The following is a 16,483-nucleotide window of genomic DNA, read 5'->3' as shown; positions in this document are numbered from 1 at the left end:
GCGGCCGGAGGCGTACGCAAGCGGTCAGGGCGCATGCGGCGCACTCAAGGAAGGAAGCATAAGCAAGTGGGGGTCAGTTGGGGGCTAGGGTTAGGGTTTGCATATTGCAAACCCTAGGTGACCTTATATACATATGATGTATAATTGCAAGCTAGTCCACCGAAACCTAGTATTTTCAGTTGAGTCCACCACAGCTCGAGTAAAATGCACGAACACACCCCCATGTTCAATTTCACGCAAAACGGTACATAAAATGTAGGGCTTATCGCAAAATTACCGTTTTGCCATCTAAGACCCTTCCTCAATCAATATGCGATATCAGGAGATCCGTCCGTCAGATTTGCGAACGGATCGCACCAGTGCGATCAGCACGACAGAGACAACAAATCCACAATTTTGTCTCACTTGTTTTGGTCACCGATTCAGGACAAAACCCGTCCTCTCTCTCTCCAATAGGCAAAACTACGCATGAATACATAGAATACATGTATCTCCAGTTTCCTCAAAATTCGTAAGTCAAACCTAAAATCTATCAGCGCCAATGGTTCCGAAATAGTCAAACCGTTGAAAACGAGCTATTGGATCGCTATAAACAGAGTCCGATACGCGCCAGAAGCCATCTCTACTCATTGGCCTCTCCGAAAACCCGATTACTATTCACTTTAAGTGAAAAGTAAAGATCGCGTAAAAACTTCATTCTAACTCGTTTTGCCCCAAAACTTGATGGGTGCTTTTGTAATTAAATTACATACAAAAACATCATCAACAGAGAGTTTAACTACACTGCCAAAATCTCAGTCCTTACATATAGCCCAGGTACTCAACCTTCCGCTGCCCGAACATGCACTTTGATTTATTTGCATATAGCTGATGCCTTTCAATGTGTCCAACACTTCTCTCAATTGCCCCACATGATCCTCAAGGGTCTTGCTTTATACGAGAATGTCGTTGAAGAAGACAAGTATGAACTTCCTTAGGTACAATGCATAAATGCTTGATTTATGCAAAGCTATATGTAAAATAACTAACTTTGACATACATAAATCATAATTTGAAGTATGATTTATGCAAAGCTATATGTAAAATAACTAGTCGAACAATATTAAAGACACAAATCATAATTTGAAGTCTCCAGCAAATGAAGCTTAAATATGTCTGGCATTCATACCGATCTCCATACAATCATTCATGCTGTCATTTTAGTTTACTCAACTAGGCCAATGTGCTACAACTGGATCATTGGTTACATATATAAACAATGAAAGATTATCATCTAGTCAAACTTACTCATATATTGATAAACATGAAGGATCAATGCAAGATATTACGAAATATCTCATGATACATGTAAAAAAATCATCTAGCCAATGGTCTAATCATTTAGTATTAAGCTCTTTGGTCTAAATTTTCTACCTTTCATTGAAACAACTAGAAACCTATTGCCTTGCCTTAACAGTTGACCTCATGCATACTAAATTACCTACTGGTTTTTTAGACAAGTTTTATCAACTCCTAGAAATGCATCGTCAAACACCAGAATTTTCTGTATATGCATGTCCCAGTAAGCACCGTAAGAGTTGTGCATTTTTGTAGTTTCAAATATACGCATAAAGTAGCCAACCACAATATCGAAGAATATTCACCAGTTTACAAAGGATAAAGCAAGATATTCCCATTCTGAACTGGAGAAAGTAATATTCATCATAGTCCACATGCTAGAACAGATATATATATATATATATATGAGGGAGGTAGGGAGGGATTCACGAGAGCTGGGCACGACAGTTGGATCTCTACAATCAAGACGGTGGTGCCCCTAGTATCACTACAAGGTGTCAAAATAAAGGTAAAGAGGAAGGATTTGGTTGGGGAGAAAGTAATATTCTTCATAGTCCACATGCTAGAACAGATATATATATGAGGCTAGGAAGATCTTTTCTGGTCATGAGAACAATATATATTAAACATCATCAGAACAGAATTGAACTTGAAATTGTTGACGCTGACTTCAATAAAAATTACAGCCTCGAGTTCACAATGATTTCTTGACGAGTACAACAAGACCTAATATCCCTCTGCATTAAATCTAGATGAAGAACTCATAAAAGGATGAATGCACCTAAAAGTATTAGGCAAATAATTTTCCCCAAACAGAGCAGAATGGAGAAACAAAATACCTATAGTTGGCCCAAATTAATTCGCACCAAAGGTTTAAATCACTTTAAACTCTTTAATGTAACGTTAAAATCACTTTAAACTCTTTAATGTAACGTTCGCCTTCATTCCAACTTTATATGGTCTGTTGACAATTGATTTGTTTTCTATGAGTTCACATAGATAAGATTGTTACGGTTGATCTGTAGGCAGATTGAACCCCCCGACCAACTAGGCATAACGCAGGCACTTAGGACGACCACCTGAAAACATGAGTATTCAGTTTAAAAATCAGTTAACAGATACAAAATAATTGGGAAACAAAATGCCATTTCTACATTGCACTAGTTTCTACATTGCACTAGTAACTAAAACCAAGTTTAACCACCTAAAGACTTAGGTGGACAATTAAACAATTTTATAAAACAACAGCAAAAAGATTGCGACAATACAATGTCTAAATTATCAAATAGTAAGATTAACTTCAAATTTTCAGAAATATATTAGAAGATAAATATGTTATTGCTACCACACTGTATCATTTCTTCAAATCACTATCGAAAAATCACTGCAAAAATTTAAAAATGTACAAACAAACAACAAAATTAACTTACATATCACAATGAAAAGGCTAATCAATAATGACATGCTCCAGAATTAATTATCTGAAGAGAGATCTTATCTCATATTTGTACTATTTTTATAGGCACGCCTCCTAACTCATAAGCTAGCGCTAGTCTTGAAAACGTGAAAATAAATAATAGTGTAAACAAGGATTGCCCGCACTGCTAACGCCGCACCGTGCGGCCCGTGCTTTACCTTGCGAGGCTATGCCTGCAAACAGTCATGCCGCATGGGACCGGCAGCATGTCTCTTTCTCTCCTTCAGAGCTTTTGGGTTCCTTTTGATTTTTTCGAATGAAGAGGTTATAAAATGGGCTGGTTAACTTGAGACATGTAGATCTAACTGTTGCATGCGGTTTATCTAATAGGCCTGAGCTAAATCAAAGGGGATGAGTGGGCCTGATCCTAATGCTTCCTGAAAGAAGATGATGGGAGGGAACTTGGTCGATGGGGGGGGAGCGATGGTTCCTGGAAGAAGACTACTGCATAAAATAACTTCACTACCTTCCAACATCAAATCACCCTTGTTTCCAGGAGGACAAAGTAGGTCTTTTCCACCATATACCCTTGTTCTCAGGAGGACAAAGTAGGTCTTTTCCACCATACAAGGATAAACCCCCTGGTGGTGTTGGTCGGAAAAATGTGCTCTCCTCGTCCTACTCTAGAAACTGGTTTTACAAGAGATAAAATTGGAGAAACAGGGAACATCGTTACCGTGGTGCTGTTAGTTGGTGAGATCATTCGTATGCACGTGGTAAGATTGTTTACTGCTACTGCTGCAGAGAAGTGGGACATAAGCAGGAGTAAAAACAACACACATCTTGTGTTTCAGTGTGGTGGAAGTGGCCATAGAAAAGAAGGGTATATAAGGAGATCGGCAAAAATGGCAAAGAACAGGCCAAGCACATTAACTATATATCAAGGGATGTTAGGGACCATTAGGGAGAAGAAGTATCACAAGTTGGGTGAGTGGGGTGTAATAGAGGTAGTGGAGGGCATCTTAAACAAGAACGACATAATCGGCATGTCTAAGGTTGGTAGTGAGCTTTGCAAAGAGATCAAAGTTTCAAATTTAAGGGTTTCTCTATTAGTGTGCGAACTTGGTCAATGGCTGAAGAACGGTGTCCCATAGAAGAGGAAATCAGGGCACGGATTATATTAAGAAATATCCCAACATTTTGCTGGAAGTTTTGAGAACTTGGATTACCTCATTTCTAGTTTTGGTAAGTTACAAAAAGTGGATGTCAATGCACAGTTAGACTTTGATAGGTTGCTGGTTAGACTGTTCGTTCAATGTAAAAGTTTTGCCTCTATACTAGCTCATCGATGATACATTGTTGATGGAATTGAGTACTTAAATGAGGTTGAGATTGATTCCATTCATGAACCATAACTGAAAGAGAAGCCGATTGTTTGGGAGAAACAGCTAACTTGCAACAAAAAATGGGTGCCAAAGAGGCAGAATAATAGTCAGGATAAAATTCAAGGGGGAGGTGATTGCTCTTTCAGTGTTCATGCGAAGAAGCTGTTGACGACTGCTCTTTGCAAACTGGCAACAGGGCAAGCTGGTCGACAGAGGGTTGAACAGGTGATGCACAACCAACATAAACCAGACTTACCTCGGGGGGCGACATCAAGGCAATCATTAAGGAAATTAAAAGTCACATTAAAGAGGTGTATGTTCACAAGAAAAAGATTATGCTAAGGTGGCTATTGCCAGTCCCAAGGAAGACAGTGAGGAGATTGCGGAAAAAGAAAGGTTCATCTTTGACGAGAGGATGTGCCTTGAAGAAATGTGTAATCACTTGGTTCAAATGAAGACACCTAATATTGATGAGGGAGGTGAGTTCAACTGTGTAGCACAGGGTGAGCTACATGCGATTTATAACTTAGATCCTCTAATTAAATGGGCTGAACCAAATCAAGTCGATGACAATTCAAACGAGCTTGGGGAGTCTATTCTGAATCAACTCGAAACAATCAAGCCAATCTCTTTTTTGTCCCCTCTCCACATGGCAAAGAAATGTGGTCGAGATAGCAACATGGTCTACCTCAAACGGTTTGGAAGCTACGCAAACCATCCGTGAGACGGCAGCATCAGCAGCGAAGATTAAAGCTTTAGAGGTTAAAAAGAAGAAAACTAATCAAGACTCATCGAGCATTGGTGAGTCATCTTCCCCATTAGGCTCAATTAGTGTTTCTCTTTTTAATTTTGCAAAAGAAAGGGATTTATCAAAATTAGGGAGGGATTGTGGGTTCAAGTTGTCCGAAGGAGACAGGGTTTGAATGACTCTAAGAAGCATGCAAGGGTCAAATCAAACAGCAGATGGGGTACCTGGGAGATCCATATTTCCAGGGCCATAATGAACGAGAGTGTAGGGGTTATATTGGTTAAAAGAAAACAAGTAATGAAGATAGCAACTAGGAATATAAGAGGTTTGGGGAATTCGGGTAAGAGAAGAATTATCAAGGATTTTATAGGTAAGCATAAATGAGACATAATTTGTCTTCGGAAACCAAATTAACGGAATACACTAAACAAACACTTCAGTCAATTGGTGGAAAAACTATCAACAGTTGGAGAACTCTAAATGCTAATGGTGCTCCAGGTGGAGTTTTGATAAGGATGGAATAAAGAAAAATTTATAGAACTTTGGTACAATCTATGGAACGTATTCTGTCTCACTTACATTACAGGCAAGGATTTAAGTGCCCATCAACAAGAGCGTATCCATTGTGTCGTATCGTGCCAACATGATATCGGCATAATACAGCCTCCGTGCCGATGACACAGCTCAAAACCCTCTTTTCTTTAAATTTGTAAGTAATTTTCTCAATAAAGTTTAAAAGATTTGACAAAGATGCATAATAAGCAATTAGAATATTGTTTCTAAAGAAAATAAATATTTCATACCATTATGTGTTGGTACACATGTATTTTTTGTGACTAACACGCATCGGCACAGTCCGACACACACCGTTTTATATCATGCCAACAAGATTTCAGCACAACCCAGTGCCTCGGCACTAAAATCCTTGATTACAAGAAAAATAGAAAGATTTTAAGTGGATGTTAACATCTATGTATGGACCAAATGATAAGAACCAAGTGAATGACTTTCTTACAATATTAACATATATTGGTAGAGCGGGTGTTAATGGTTGGGTGATTGCAAGGGATTTAAATTTAATCAGGTTTGGATAGAAAAACGGAACAGAGGGTTGATGATAAACTAATGACAAAATTCAATGACTTACACTGCAAAATGGCGGCTCATAGACATTCCATTGAAAGGAGGAAAATTCACGCGCTCATAGACATTCCATTGAAAGGAGGAAAATTCACGCACGCAAACTTACGAGAGAAGCCTAGCATGGCAAGAGTGGATAGATTTCTTATCACTTTAGAATGGTTGAGCCAATTCCCTAATACCATGCAACTAGAAAATATGAATATAATTTCTGATCACATCCCTATAGACTTAGACACGGGTGCTTGTGACTTTAAGAAATCAAGTGTTTACATTTGGAAAAAAAAATATGACTTGAAAATGAAGAAGTACATAATCTTATTCGAAACTAATAGAGTGAAGATTATGGTCACCTTGTAAAACCATGGTAAGAAAATTGAAAACACTTGAGATCAAAATTAAAAGAATGGGACAGAAATAGCTTTGGTAATAAACTAAAAAGAAAATTTGAGATAGTTTCTGAAGTTGATAAGTTGGATAAAAAGGAGGAAGTGTTGTTTATCTGCAAAGGAGAGGGATAGAAGAAAAGAGCTTAAACATGAAATTCTTACCTTCGGCAAGTAAGAGGAGATTCTATGGGAGCAGAGGGAAAAATTGAAAAGGCTTAGCTCAGGAGATAGCAACACTACCTTTTTTCACACTTCTGCAGGTTCTAGAAAAAGATGGAATCAAATAAGATATTTGGTTAAAGAAGGAAAGATATTTTCTGAGCACAAAGACGTGGTGGAGATTTTCAATCAGTAGTTCAGGGCTCTTTTTGGAACTGAGAAAGAAATGTTGTTGGAAGTGAGGTGGGAGGATATTTTTGCAGATCATATTGTGAAAGCAATGAGTTGGAAAAGTGTTTTTCTGAAGAAGAAATTAAGCAAGCGACTTTTCAATTGGGTGCTGACAAGGCGCCTGGGCCGGATGGTTTCCCTATATTGTTTTTTCAAAATTCTAGGATGCTATTAAGGACGACATGGTAAAAATTTTTAATGAATTTTTTGCAGGGTCAGCTGAAGTGGAGAGGTTAAATTATGCTTTCATAGTTCTGAAACCAAAAAGTGAGCAATCTGATCAACCTAGTAATTTCAGGCCAATATGCCTTCTTAATAGTGTGCACAAGATCATTGCAAAAGTACTAGTAAACAGATTATCCCCATTTAAGGATGAGTTGGTGGATATATCGTAGTCAGCTTTTATTAAAGGTAGAATTATTTTCGACTGCTTAGGCACAGCTCAAAAGACGATCTTAAGACTGCACTGTGAAGAAGGATGGGGTTCTCTTAAAGTTGGACTTTGAGAAAGCCTATGATAGATTGAATTTGCAATTTTTGTGGTTAGTTCTTAAGGTGAAGGGCTTTGGTTCAAAGTGGATTGGATGGCTAAAATCTCTTCTGAACTCCTGTAAGGTGAAAGTTCTATTGACTGGTCGCGCCGGAAGAGAGAATTTGCAAGAGTGGTCTTAGGCAAGATGATCCCTTGGCTCCTTTATTTATATTAGCTGCTGGTTTTCTTTGCAGCGTTATCAACTTGGTGAATTCAAAGGAGTACGCTAATGCGCTCAGCAAGGCGGGTACAAGTAGTGTTATTTGCAGTTTACAATATGCTGATGATATTGTATTGTTTTGTAAAGAAGAAATAGATAAAAGGGGTGTTTGGCCTAGCTTTTAAAAAGCACTTTTGAGTTGAAAAGTGATTTCGGCTCAATAGAGCGTTTGGCAATCTCACTTTTAAAATCTGATTCTACTTTTTAGAATCAGAAAACTGATTTTGAAGGCCCCAAAATAAGAACCAGAAAAAAGCTGCTTCTTGAAATCTGATTCTGATTTTGAACTCAAACTTCAAATTTTTATTTTTATTTTAAATTCAATATTTAAATTTAAATTTAATTTTAAATGTTAAATTTATTTTTGGATTCATTTTTGAATTTTTTAAATTTAAGGTTTAAATTTTTAAATTTGAAAAAATAATTTCAAATTTTAATTTCATAATTAATTAAATTTTAAATTAAATTTTATTAAAGAAATATTCTTAAATATTATTATTTTATTTTAAATTTCATAATTATATTTTTTAATTTTAATTTAAATTTTCATTTTTAAATTTCAAATTACTTAAATTTAAATTTAAATTTTAATTTAAATTTATATTTTTAAATATTAAATGTTAAATTTTTAAAATTTTAAATTATTTTTTAAATTAAAATACCAAATTTTAAGTTTTGTAAAATTTTGAAATTTAAATATTTTAATTTTAATTCAAATTTAAATTAAGATTTTAAATTATTTTAAAATAAAAATTAATAAAAATAGTAATTTATGCAAACATCAAAAAAATTTTGCTAAACAGCTTTTCAAAATCACTTCAGAAAAATTGTTTTTATCTAAACTCAGCCAAACGCTCTACAGCTTTTAACCAAAATTACTTCTCCCAACCAAAATCACTTTTTCAGAAATTACTTTTTCAGGAGCTAGGCCAAACGGGGCCAAAATCATCTATTTAAAATTTCTTCTCAGATGTTTCAAGTTAACTTCTAACCTAAAATAAATTTCTCTGAATCTTGTATGGTTATGCTACATGAAAATGAAAAACTGGGGAATATGTTAACAGCAATCATGCAATCTAAATTAAAAAGGGGCTAAATTACAGAAAACCCCCCTGTAATAACCCGCTTTTTCACTTTTCCCCCCCTGACATTTAAAAACCTACACTTTGCCCCCTTGTAAAATGAAAAATGTTCACAGGAGGGTTACGGTGTGTAAAATGACCATTTTGCCCCTCGCCATTTTCGTCTTCTTCTTCATCTTCCTCAGCCACCCCTTCGATCGGCCGCGATTCCCACCTCAATCGGCCGCAATTTCTCTCCATTTCCTTCTCCACCTGCTCCCCTTCTCCTCCTGCACCCTCGCCGCCCCTCGATTTCGACGATAGTAGGGAGGAAATCGAAGTGGGTGTTGATGGAGAGGTAGGCAAGGGCAACGAGGCGAAGGCGAGGCGGCAGAGGAGGGCGAAGGGGATGTGGGCGAGGGCGAGGCAGTGGAGGACGGCGAGGCGGCGGCGAGGCGGCGAGCCTGAGGGAGGTGAAGAAACAAGGAAGAGGGTGGAGGGGTATTTTCCGCATAAAAAAATATTTTATAACAGAACCCTAACGATAGGAGGTGAAGTGCACATTTTTCATTTTACAATGGGACAAAATGTAGATTTTTAAATGTCAGGGGGGGAAAGTGAAAAAGCGGGTTATTACAGGAGGGTTTTCTGTAATTTAGCCTTAAAAAAGTTCTCTATTGAGTACTTAGGCTTTCCTTTGACCAGCACAAACCTAAGAATTAGAGATTGGATACCCTTAAACAACAGATTTGAGAGAAAACTTGATAGTTAGAGAGGCAGGTTGTTATCTATTGGGGGAAGGTGTGTGTTGGTAACTTCTGTTCTCGCTGCTTTACCTTCGTATTATTTTTCATATTTTTTTGTTCCAAAATGGGTGATCAAGAGCATGGATGAAGTTAGAAGGAATTTACTGTGGAAAGGTAAAGAAAAGATCGGTGGGGGGCTGTCATATGAAATGGAATAACATTTACAACAACAAATATCAAGGGGGCTTGGGCATTCTAAATTTAAGGGAGCTCAATCAGGCATTGTTAGGTAAATGGCGGTGGAGGTTATTGACATCTTTTAATCTGAAATGGAAAAGAGTTTGTGAAGTTTAATTATTTTCGAAAATTTAAGGTGTTCTCGTGCAAGTTGCCTAAAAGGCAAAAAATTTCTACTTGGTGGACGGGAACTGGTAAAGCAGGTGCTGTTTTCAAACACGGTTTACAGACAAAAGTTGGCAATGGTTTGAGCACAAGCTTTTGGAATGACAGATGGTTGGGGAGTAAACTTCAGCACTAATATTTCCTAAACTTTATCACCTATCCATGCCTAAGAATAGTTTTGTTGCAGCTGTTATGAGAGGTTTCCAAGGTCTGGGAGTTTAAATACTTATGTTTAGAAGAGAGCTGCATTGTGAGAACCTAAGGGATTTTACTTATCTGCTTGAATTGCTTACTGAAATCACGTTAAATGATTGTGATGATCTTGCACAATGGAGATGGTGCAAAAATGGAAATTTCTCAATGAAGAGTCAATACAGAGTAATGAATTTTGGTGGAACGAGATGTCCGATGGCTTAAAATCTGTGGTTGCCCTGTTCCTTTTAAGGTGAAGATATTCATGAGGGTAGCTATTGATAGCAAGCTACAAACAGAGGAAGTGATATTGGGAAAAAAAAATATGGATGATTAATAAAAGAGGCTGTGCAATGTGCAATGTGGCAGAGGAATCTAACAACCATCTGTTCTTAAGATGCAGATTTGTAAAATTAATCTGGCCGCCATTGATGCACCCTTTTAAGATAAAGGTATGGCCAAAAAATATGAAAGATTTGTGGCAAATTTGAAGAAAGAAGAATGTCAAATCAAAACATAGAACAAATTGGGATGTTGTTATGGCCGTTTGATGGTGCATTTGGAGGGAGAAGAATAATACAATTTTTGGAAGGAAATCATGTTTTAGGATTGTTTTATCGGAAAAAATTAACTATTTTGTTTCTCTGTGGGCAAATAATATCCCTGCCGGCAAAAGGAAGAAAAGTGCAAAAAGAGATCAAGATGGGGGGTGTAGATAGCTACATCTATTAAGTTCGTCAAGTCTTCTTAGTCAAGTTGGAGTAGGTAGAGGTTGTAGATATTGTATAGTTGGCTTAGGATGTGAGTTAGATTCTGATTCTGATGCCATCTCTAGAGTATACATCTTGATTCTTTTGTTTTAAATTCAGATTAATTAGATTTACCTTATGTGTTCCCGTTTTATCATCATAATAGTTAGAAATATAGAAAAACTATCACATCTATAATTAATCCAAGCTTATCTATACTACTTATAAAAACTTGAGTTTTTCCTTTTTCTTCCTCTTCCTGAAAATGTCTCTATCTTTTTTGTAATATTTTCATCTCCAGTCATTTTGAACCACTCATTTCAACTGATCCATCAAATAATAATTTATTCTCAAATATAGATTTTTACTCCCAAATATTTTGTACAACTTAATTAAATAATTAAAAATTTGATGTAGGGTATATGATGTGATTATAAGCACAACAAAATTTTTCTTTACGCACCTATGATCCAACTTTTAGTTTGTTTAATTAGAGATGCGACAAAATTGAATATATGTATCGTGTGCTAATTTTTTTAAAAAAAATTTCTGCACACTATATGAACTTAGTGAGATAATATGGCCTCCAAACATATTGTTGCTGATCTAATTAAAGGCAAGAAATTGGACGGCGACATTTATGATATTTGGCACCGTAAAATTCAATATATTCTCGCTGAGCAAGAGATCCTGGAAAACTTAATTAATAAGATGGACCAACCCACAGAGGGCAACAGTGCACAAGATCGCTGAGATAATGGAAGCCTATAATAATTGGCTTAAAAAAGATCGCATTGCTCGCATCACGTTGCAGAATGATCTCTTATGCGAGTATGACCAATACCTAATTGCGTATGACATGTGGGAGACTCAAAACTAAATTTGGTGCGACTTCGGCCACAGGGTTGCGTAGCCTGACTAGCAATTTGATAGTTATAAGAAGCATGCTGATCAGACCACAAAAAAACACATGAAAATAATGTCAAATATGATTCGCAAGTTAAAATCAGCTAGGGCCACCTTGACTAATTAGCAGCAGATTCAAGCTATGATTCGCTCACTTCCCAATTCGTAGAAATATATGCGAGTAAATTTGACACATAATGAAAGTGTTAAAACTTTTGAGGATGTTGCGCGGCATCTAGACTCAGAGGAAGAGCGCCTTAAGGCTATTAAAACTCCAACAGCCAATGCTGCTCAGTCAAACTTTCACAGAACATCTGGATTCAAGCGGAGGAGGACTAGTAGGCCTCAAAGACAGCAATCTGCGCCTAAGAACTCGAAGAACACCAAAAGCAAATAAGGTAGCAATAAAGACAAGTCGAAAATGACCTGTTTCAATTGCAATCAGCTGGGACACTTCGCTCGTGATTGCACTGAGCTGAAGAATATACCTCTTTATCCTGATTCTCGCTCTTTAGTTTCTTTTAGCATGTTTGTTGTTGAATCTCTTCCTAAGTGGATTGTAGACTCGGGAGCAACAGACCACATAACGAGGGATCGGATGGGATTTGTCGAGTACTTTCGTGTACTGTCGTGTACCTGCTGGGAGCAGAAGAGTATACATGGGGAATGATTCAAGTGTCGATGTACTAGGCGTTGGCACGTACAAATTGATCATGCGAGATGGTCGCACTTTATACCTTCAGGATGTACTTTATACTTCAGAAATTAGGCAGAACTAGTTTTCTATTCTTGCTATGCTCCAATTAGACTTTTTTTTAGTTTTGAGAATGACATTGTTGAGATTCATCTTGGAACTATTTATTATGGAAAAGGTTTTACTTCATATGGTTTTATGATTTTGGACCTTGATTATAATAATAATGATAATGGTTCTTTTTCCTTGTTGTGTTTTGTTAAGAATGATCACAATGTTTCTATTAAACGGCATACTCATCTTAGTCATATTGGACAAGATAGAATGACTAGATTAGTTAGAGACAGGCTGTTGAGCTCGCTCACTAAAGTCAATCTGCCCACTTGTGAACATTGTCTAGCGAAAAAAGTGAACCGAAGACCATTTAATAAGTTTCTAGGGCAGAATTTCCTTTACAATTCATCCATTTTGACATTTGTAGCCCAATGAGTGTGAGGGCGAGACATGATGCTTTTTTACTTTATCACATTTACAGATGATTATACCTGCTCCGGTCATGTTTATCTGATCTCCCATAAGTTTGAAATATTGCGTAGCAGAGAGAAAAAATCACACCTTTGCTTGACATGGTTAGGTCAATGATGTCGGAAGCAAATTTGCCTGTCTCTTTTTAGAGAGATGCATTGTTAAATGCTGCCCACATTCTTAATCGCGTACCCTCCAAAACAGTACTTTCCACCCCTTACGAATTGTGGATAAGTAGGAAACCAAATTTGGAACACCTGCATCCTAGCGGTTCGACGGCTTATATAGACGATACTTCTCACAAGTATGGGAAATTAGGTTCTAGAAGAAAGAATTGTATCTTATGATGATACCCTGAACACTCTAAGGAATACGTGTTTATTGAAAAGCAGCCGGATGGAAGTTTGATTGAGATTGAGTCACAAGATGTTAAATTTCTTGAGGATTTTTCTCATAGAAGTGAGCTCCGAAATGAAACTAAGTTTCACGAAATGGACGACTCTGGTATAGGCGCTTATGTCCTTTCAATTGAGGTAGAGGCAACTCCAATCAGGGAAGGTCTCAAACCCCCCTCCGTCCACACGAGACAGAGCGATACGCAGGTCCGTGCCACGGGAAAGACAGCACGAGGCGACACTTTAAACCTTGGTGCCACGTTACTGTGCCGTGCCGACATTTTTTTTTTTTGCTTTTTGCTTTTTTTTCTTTTTGTTTTGTTCTTTGGGATACCATGAAGCATCCCACACCCCTCAAGGACATTGCAAATTAAAGATCTACTTGTTAGGTAAGTCAAAAAAATTATAATTTATTTTTTTATTTATCAATAAACGGGCAAATTTTTAATTTGCCTATCCGATCCATACCGCAGGGGGCAAAGCCCCCCGCACCCCCTTATCGGCCTAAGCCCTCTGCTTCCCCCACAAGCATCCCTTTTTTCATAAATTATTTTATCAGAATTTGCCGCACCGTAAAATTTTTTGCGAATTAAGAGAACAAAATCAAACTCAATAAATAAATTTTGAGACACATCAAACATAAAAATTTATTTTTGCGTTAAAAAATTAAAAATACTAATAAAATTAAAAACTAAATTAAATTAATTAATACTTAAATTTATTTAATTTATTTGTCATATAATTTATTGCTTAATTTTTTTTGATAGATCTAATAATTTTTTAAAAAATTAATTAAAAAATAATTTTTTCAAATACTTGTTAAAATATTTTTTTTCAAATAATTTTTAAAATTATTTTAAAAATTAATTTTTTGTATTTATAAAAGAAAAACTGTAATATAGTCAAAAAAAAGAAAGAAAGATGTCTTTGCATTTTTAAAATTCTAACCTACAAAAATTTTTATCCTGCCTCAGGTGTAGTTGTACTTTACATATAAAAAAGCTTATAAGTATGTTAATTGATGAATATAATAAGTTATACATAGCAAATATTCATAATTATTTGATTAAATCTTTCAAAATAACATTATAAGAGCATATTAAAATCAAAAAACTAAAATAAGTCCGTACCAAAACGTGCCAGTAAGAGGTCATACATATTTACCGGCACGAAAGCGTACCATGTGTCGACACAAAAGCGTGTCGATGTCGTACCATGCCAGGCAGACAGTGGCACACCCTCGTGCCACGGCACTTTAAACCTTACAACTAGGGATAGTGGGAGCGACTTGCCATTAGAACTCGAGCCTCAACTTCTAGGAGCACACGTGTGGGTGTTCCCCGTCGTCGTTTTGAGATTGAGGGAAAAGCTTTCATGGTTGGTGCACATGATAATGATGAGCCTAGCTCTTTCCAAGACGCTCTCTCATCACCTACTCATAAGAAATGGTTGGATGCAATGGGTGGAGGAAATAGAATTGATGAAGTCAAATCATGTCTGGGATCTGGGACTTGGTTGACTTACCGTCAGGGCACAAAACTATTGGGAATAAATGGGTTCTAAAGGTTAAGCACAAGGCAGACAGTTCGATCGATAGATATAAGGCTCGCTTGGTAGCAAAGAGTTTTACCCAACGAGAAGGCTTTGATTAGAAGGAAACGTTCTCTTCTGTTGTAAGGTTTGCTTTAATCCGCCTAATCTTGGCCATTGTCGCATATTTGAATTTGGAACTTTATCAAATGGACGTTAAAACTGCATTTCTCAATGGAGAGCTAGATGAGAACCATATGGATCAGCCTGCAAGCTTCGCTAGAGGGTGAGGAGAATAAAGTTTGCAGGCTTCGACGATCCATCTATGAATTAAAACAGTCATCCAAACAATGGTACATTCGATTTTATCGAGCCATCACTCAAGATGGGTTTACAATAATTGAAGAAAATCACTGTGTGTATGTTAAACGGTCCAAAAGATTTTTTCTAGTTCTTTCTTTATAAGTTGATGACATTCTATTGGCTGGAAATGACAAGGAGATAATTGTCGTCACTCAGAAATGGTTGTCCTCAAATTTTGAGATGAAGAATATAGATGAAGCGAATTATGAGCTCTAAGTCAAGATCCTGCGAGATCGTTCACAGAAACTTTTAAGTTTGTCTCAATAGACTTGCCGAAGAAAAGTTTTAGAACGATTTCAAATGCACAATTGCAAACCTATTGATACTCTAATTGTTAAAGGTGAGAGTTTGAACCTTAAACAGTGCCCTAAAACTTCTAAAGAGAAAAATAAAATGAATTGCATTCCATATGCCAATGCGATTGGGAGCCTAATGTGTGCTATGATGTGTACTCGGCCTGATATATGCTATGCAGTGGACCTGATTAGCTGTTTTCAATCCAATCCGGATGTAAGGACTGAGATTTTGGCAGTGTAGCTAAACCTTCTGTTGACGATGTTTTTGTGTGTATTTTAATTACAAAAGCACTCGTCAAGTCTCAGGAGAAAACGAGTTAGACTGGAGAAGTTACACGATAAATACTATTCACTTAAGTGAATAGTAACTTCGGTTTTTCGGAGAGGCTGATGAATAGAGTTGGCTTCTGGCGCGTATCAGACTCCATTCATAGCGTTCCAATAGCTCGTTTTGAATGGTTCAGCTATTCTGGAACCAATGGCACCGACGGATTTCATATCTGATGCACGATTTTCGAGAAAAAGGGGTTTCTTTGGATATATATATATATATGGTATATATATGTGTGTTATATGGTGGAATGTAATAAGGATGGGTTTTGTCGCAAATCGGCGATCAAATCGAATGAAGCGAAATTGTAGTTTTGATGCTCTCGTCATGCTGAACGCGATGGCGCTGTCAGATCGAAAATCCGACGGACGGATCTCCGGTAATTGCAAAGTTATCACTAAGAGGTCGAAGGTGGCAATTCGGAAAATTTGCAAAAGTCATTATATTTTATGTATCGAATCGCGTGAGATCGGACATGTGGGTTTATTCGCGCGTTTTACTCGCGTTGTGAGGGGCTGGGATGGAAATATTTGTCTTCGAGGGACTTTCCTGCAAATTACGCACTTTGTATATAATGTTGCATTGGGTTAAGATGCACCAAACCCTAGATCTAGCCACCCGTATTCACCCAGCTAACCCTAGCCGACTCAGTTGCTCCCTCCCCAACCCGTGCGCGCATCCCGGCCGCCAGCGAGCTCCCCCGGCCGCCGGAATTGCGTAGTCCAGTATCTTCT

The 16,483-nt window shown here is 37.2% G+C and overlaps 1 protein-coding gene across 3 annotated transcripts in view; it reads right to left on the bottom strand.

The window, feature by feature from the left end:
- The window catches only part of LOC109725324, a 30,981-nt gene continuing 16,408 nt past the window's right edge, over nucleotides 1,911-16,483 (bottom strand). For all 3 annotated transcript variants that reach the window (XM_020254478.1, XM_020254477.1, XM_020254476.1), the window contains exon 3: nucleotides 1,911-2,417. Coding sequence is in view for 1 of the 3 variants with exons in the window: in XM_020254476.1 (XP_020110065.1) it covers nucleotides 2,322-2,417 (96 nt within the window). In the remaining 2 variants the exon portion in view is untranslated. The remainder of the gene's footprint in view (nucleotides 2,418-16,483) is intronic.

Source organism: Ananas comosus, linkage group 20 (assembly GCF_001540865.1).
Source record: "Ananas comosus cultivar F153 linkage group 20, ASM154086v1, whole genome shotgun sequence".
Lineage (NCBI taxonomy): Eukaryota > Viridiplantae > Streptophyta > Magnoliopsida > Poales > Bromeliaceae > Ananas > Ananas comosus.
Note: the sequence above shows the minus strand (reverse complement) of the source record. Positions and strands in the feature narration are given on the sequence as shown.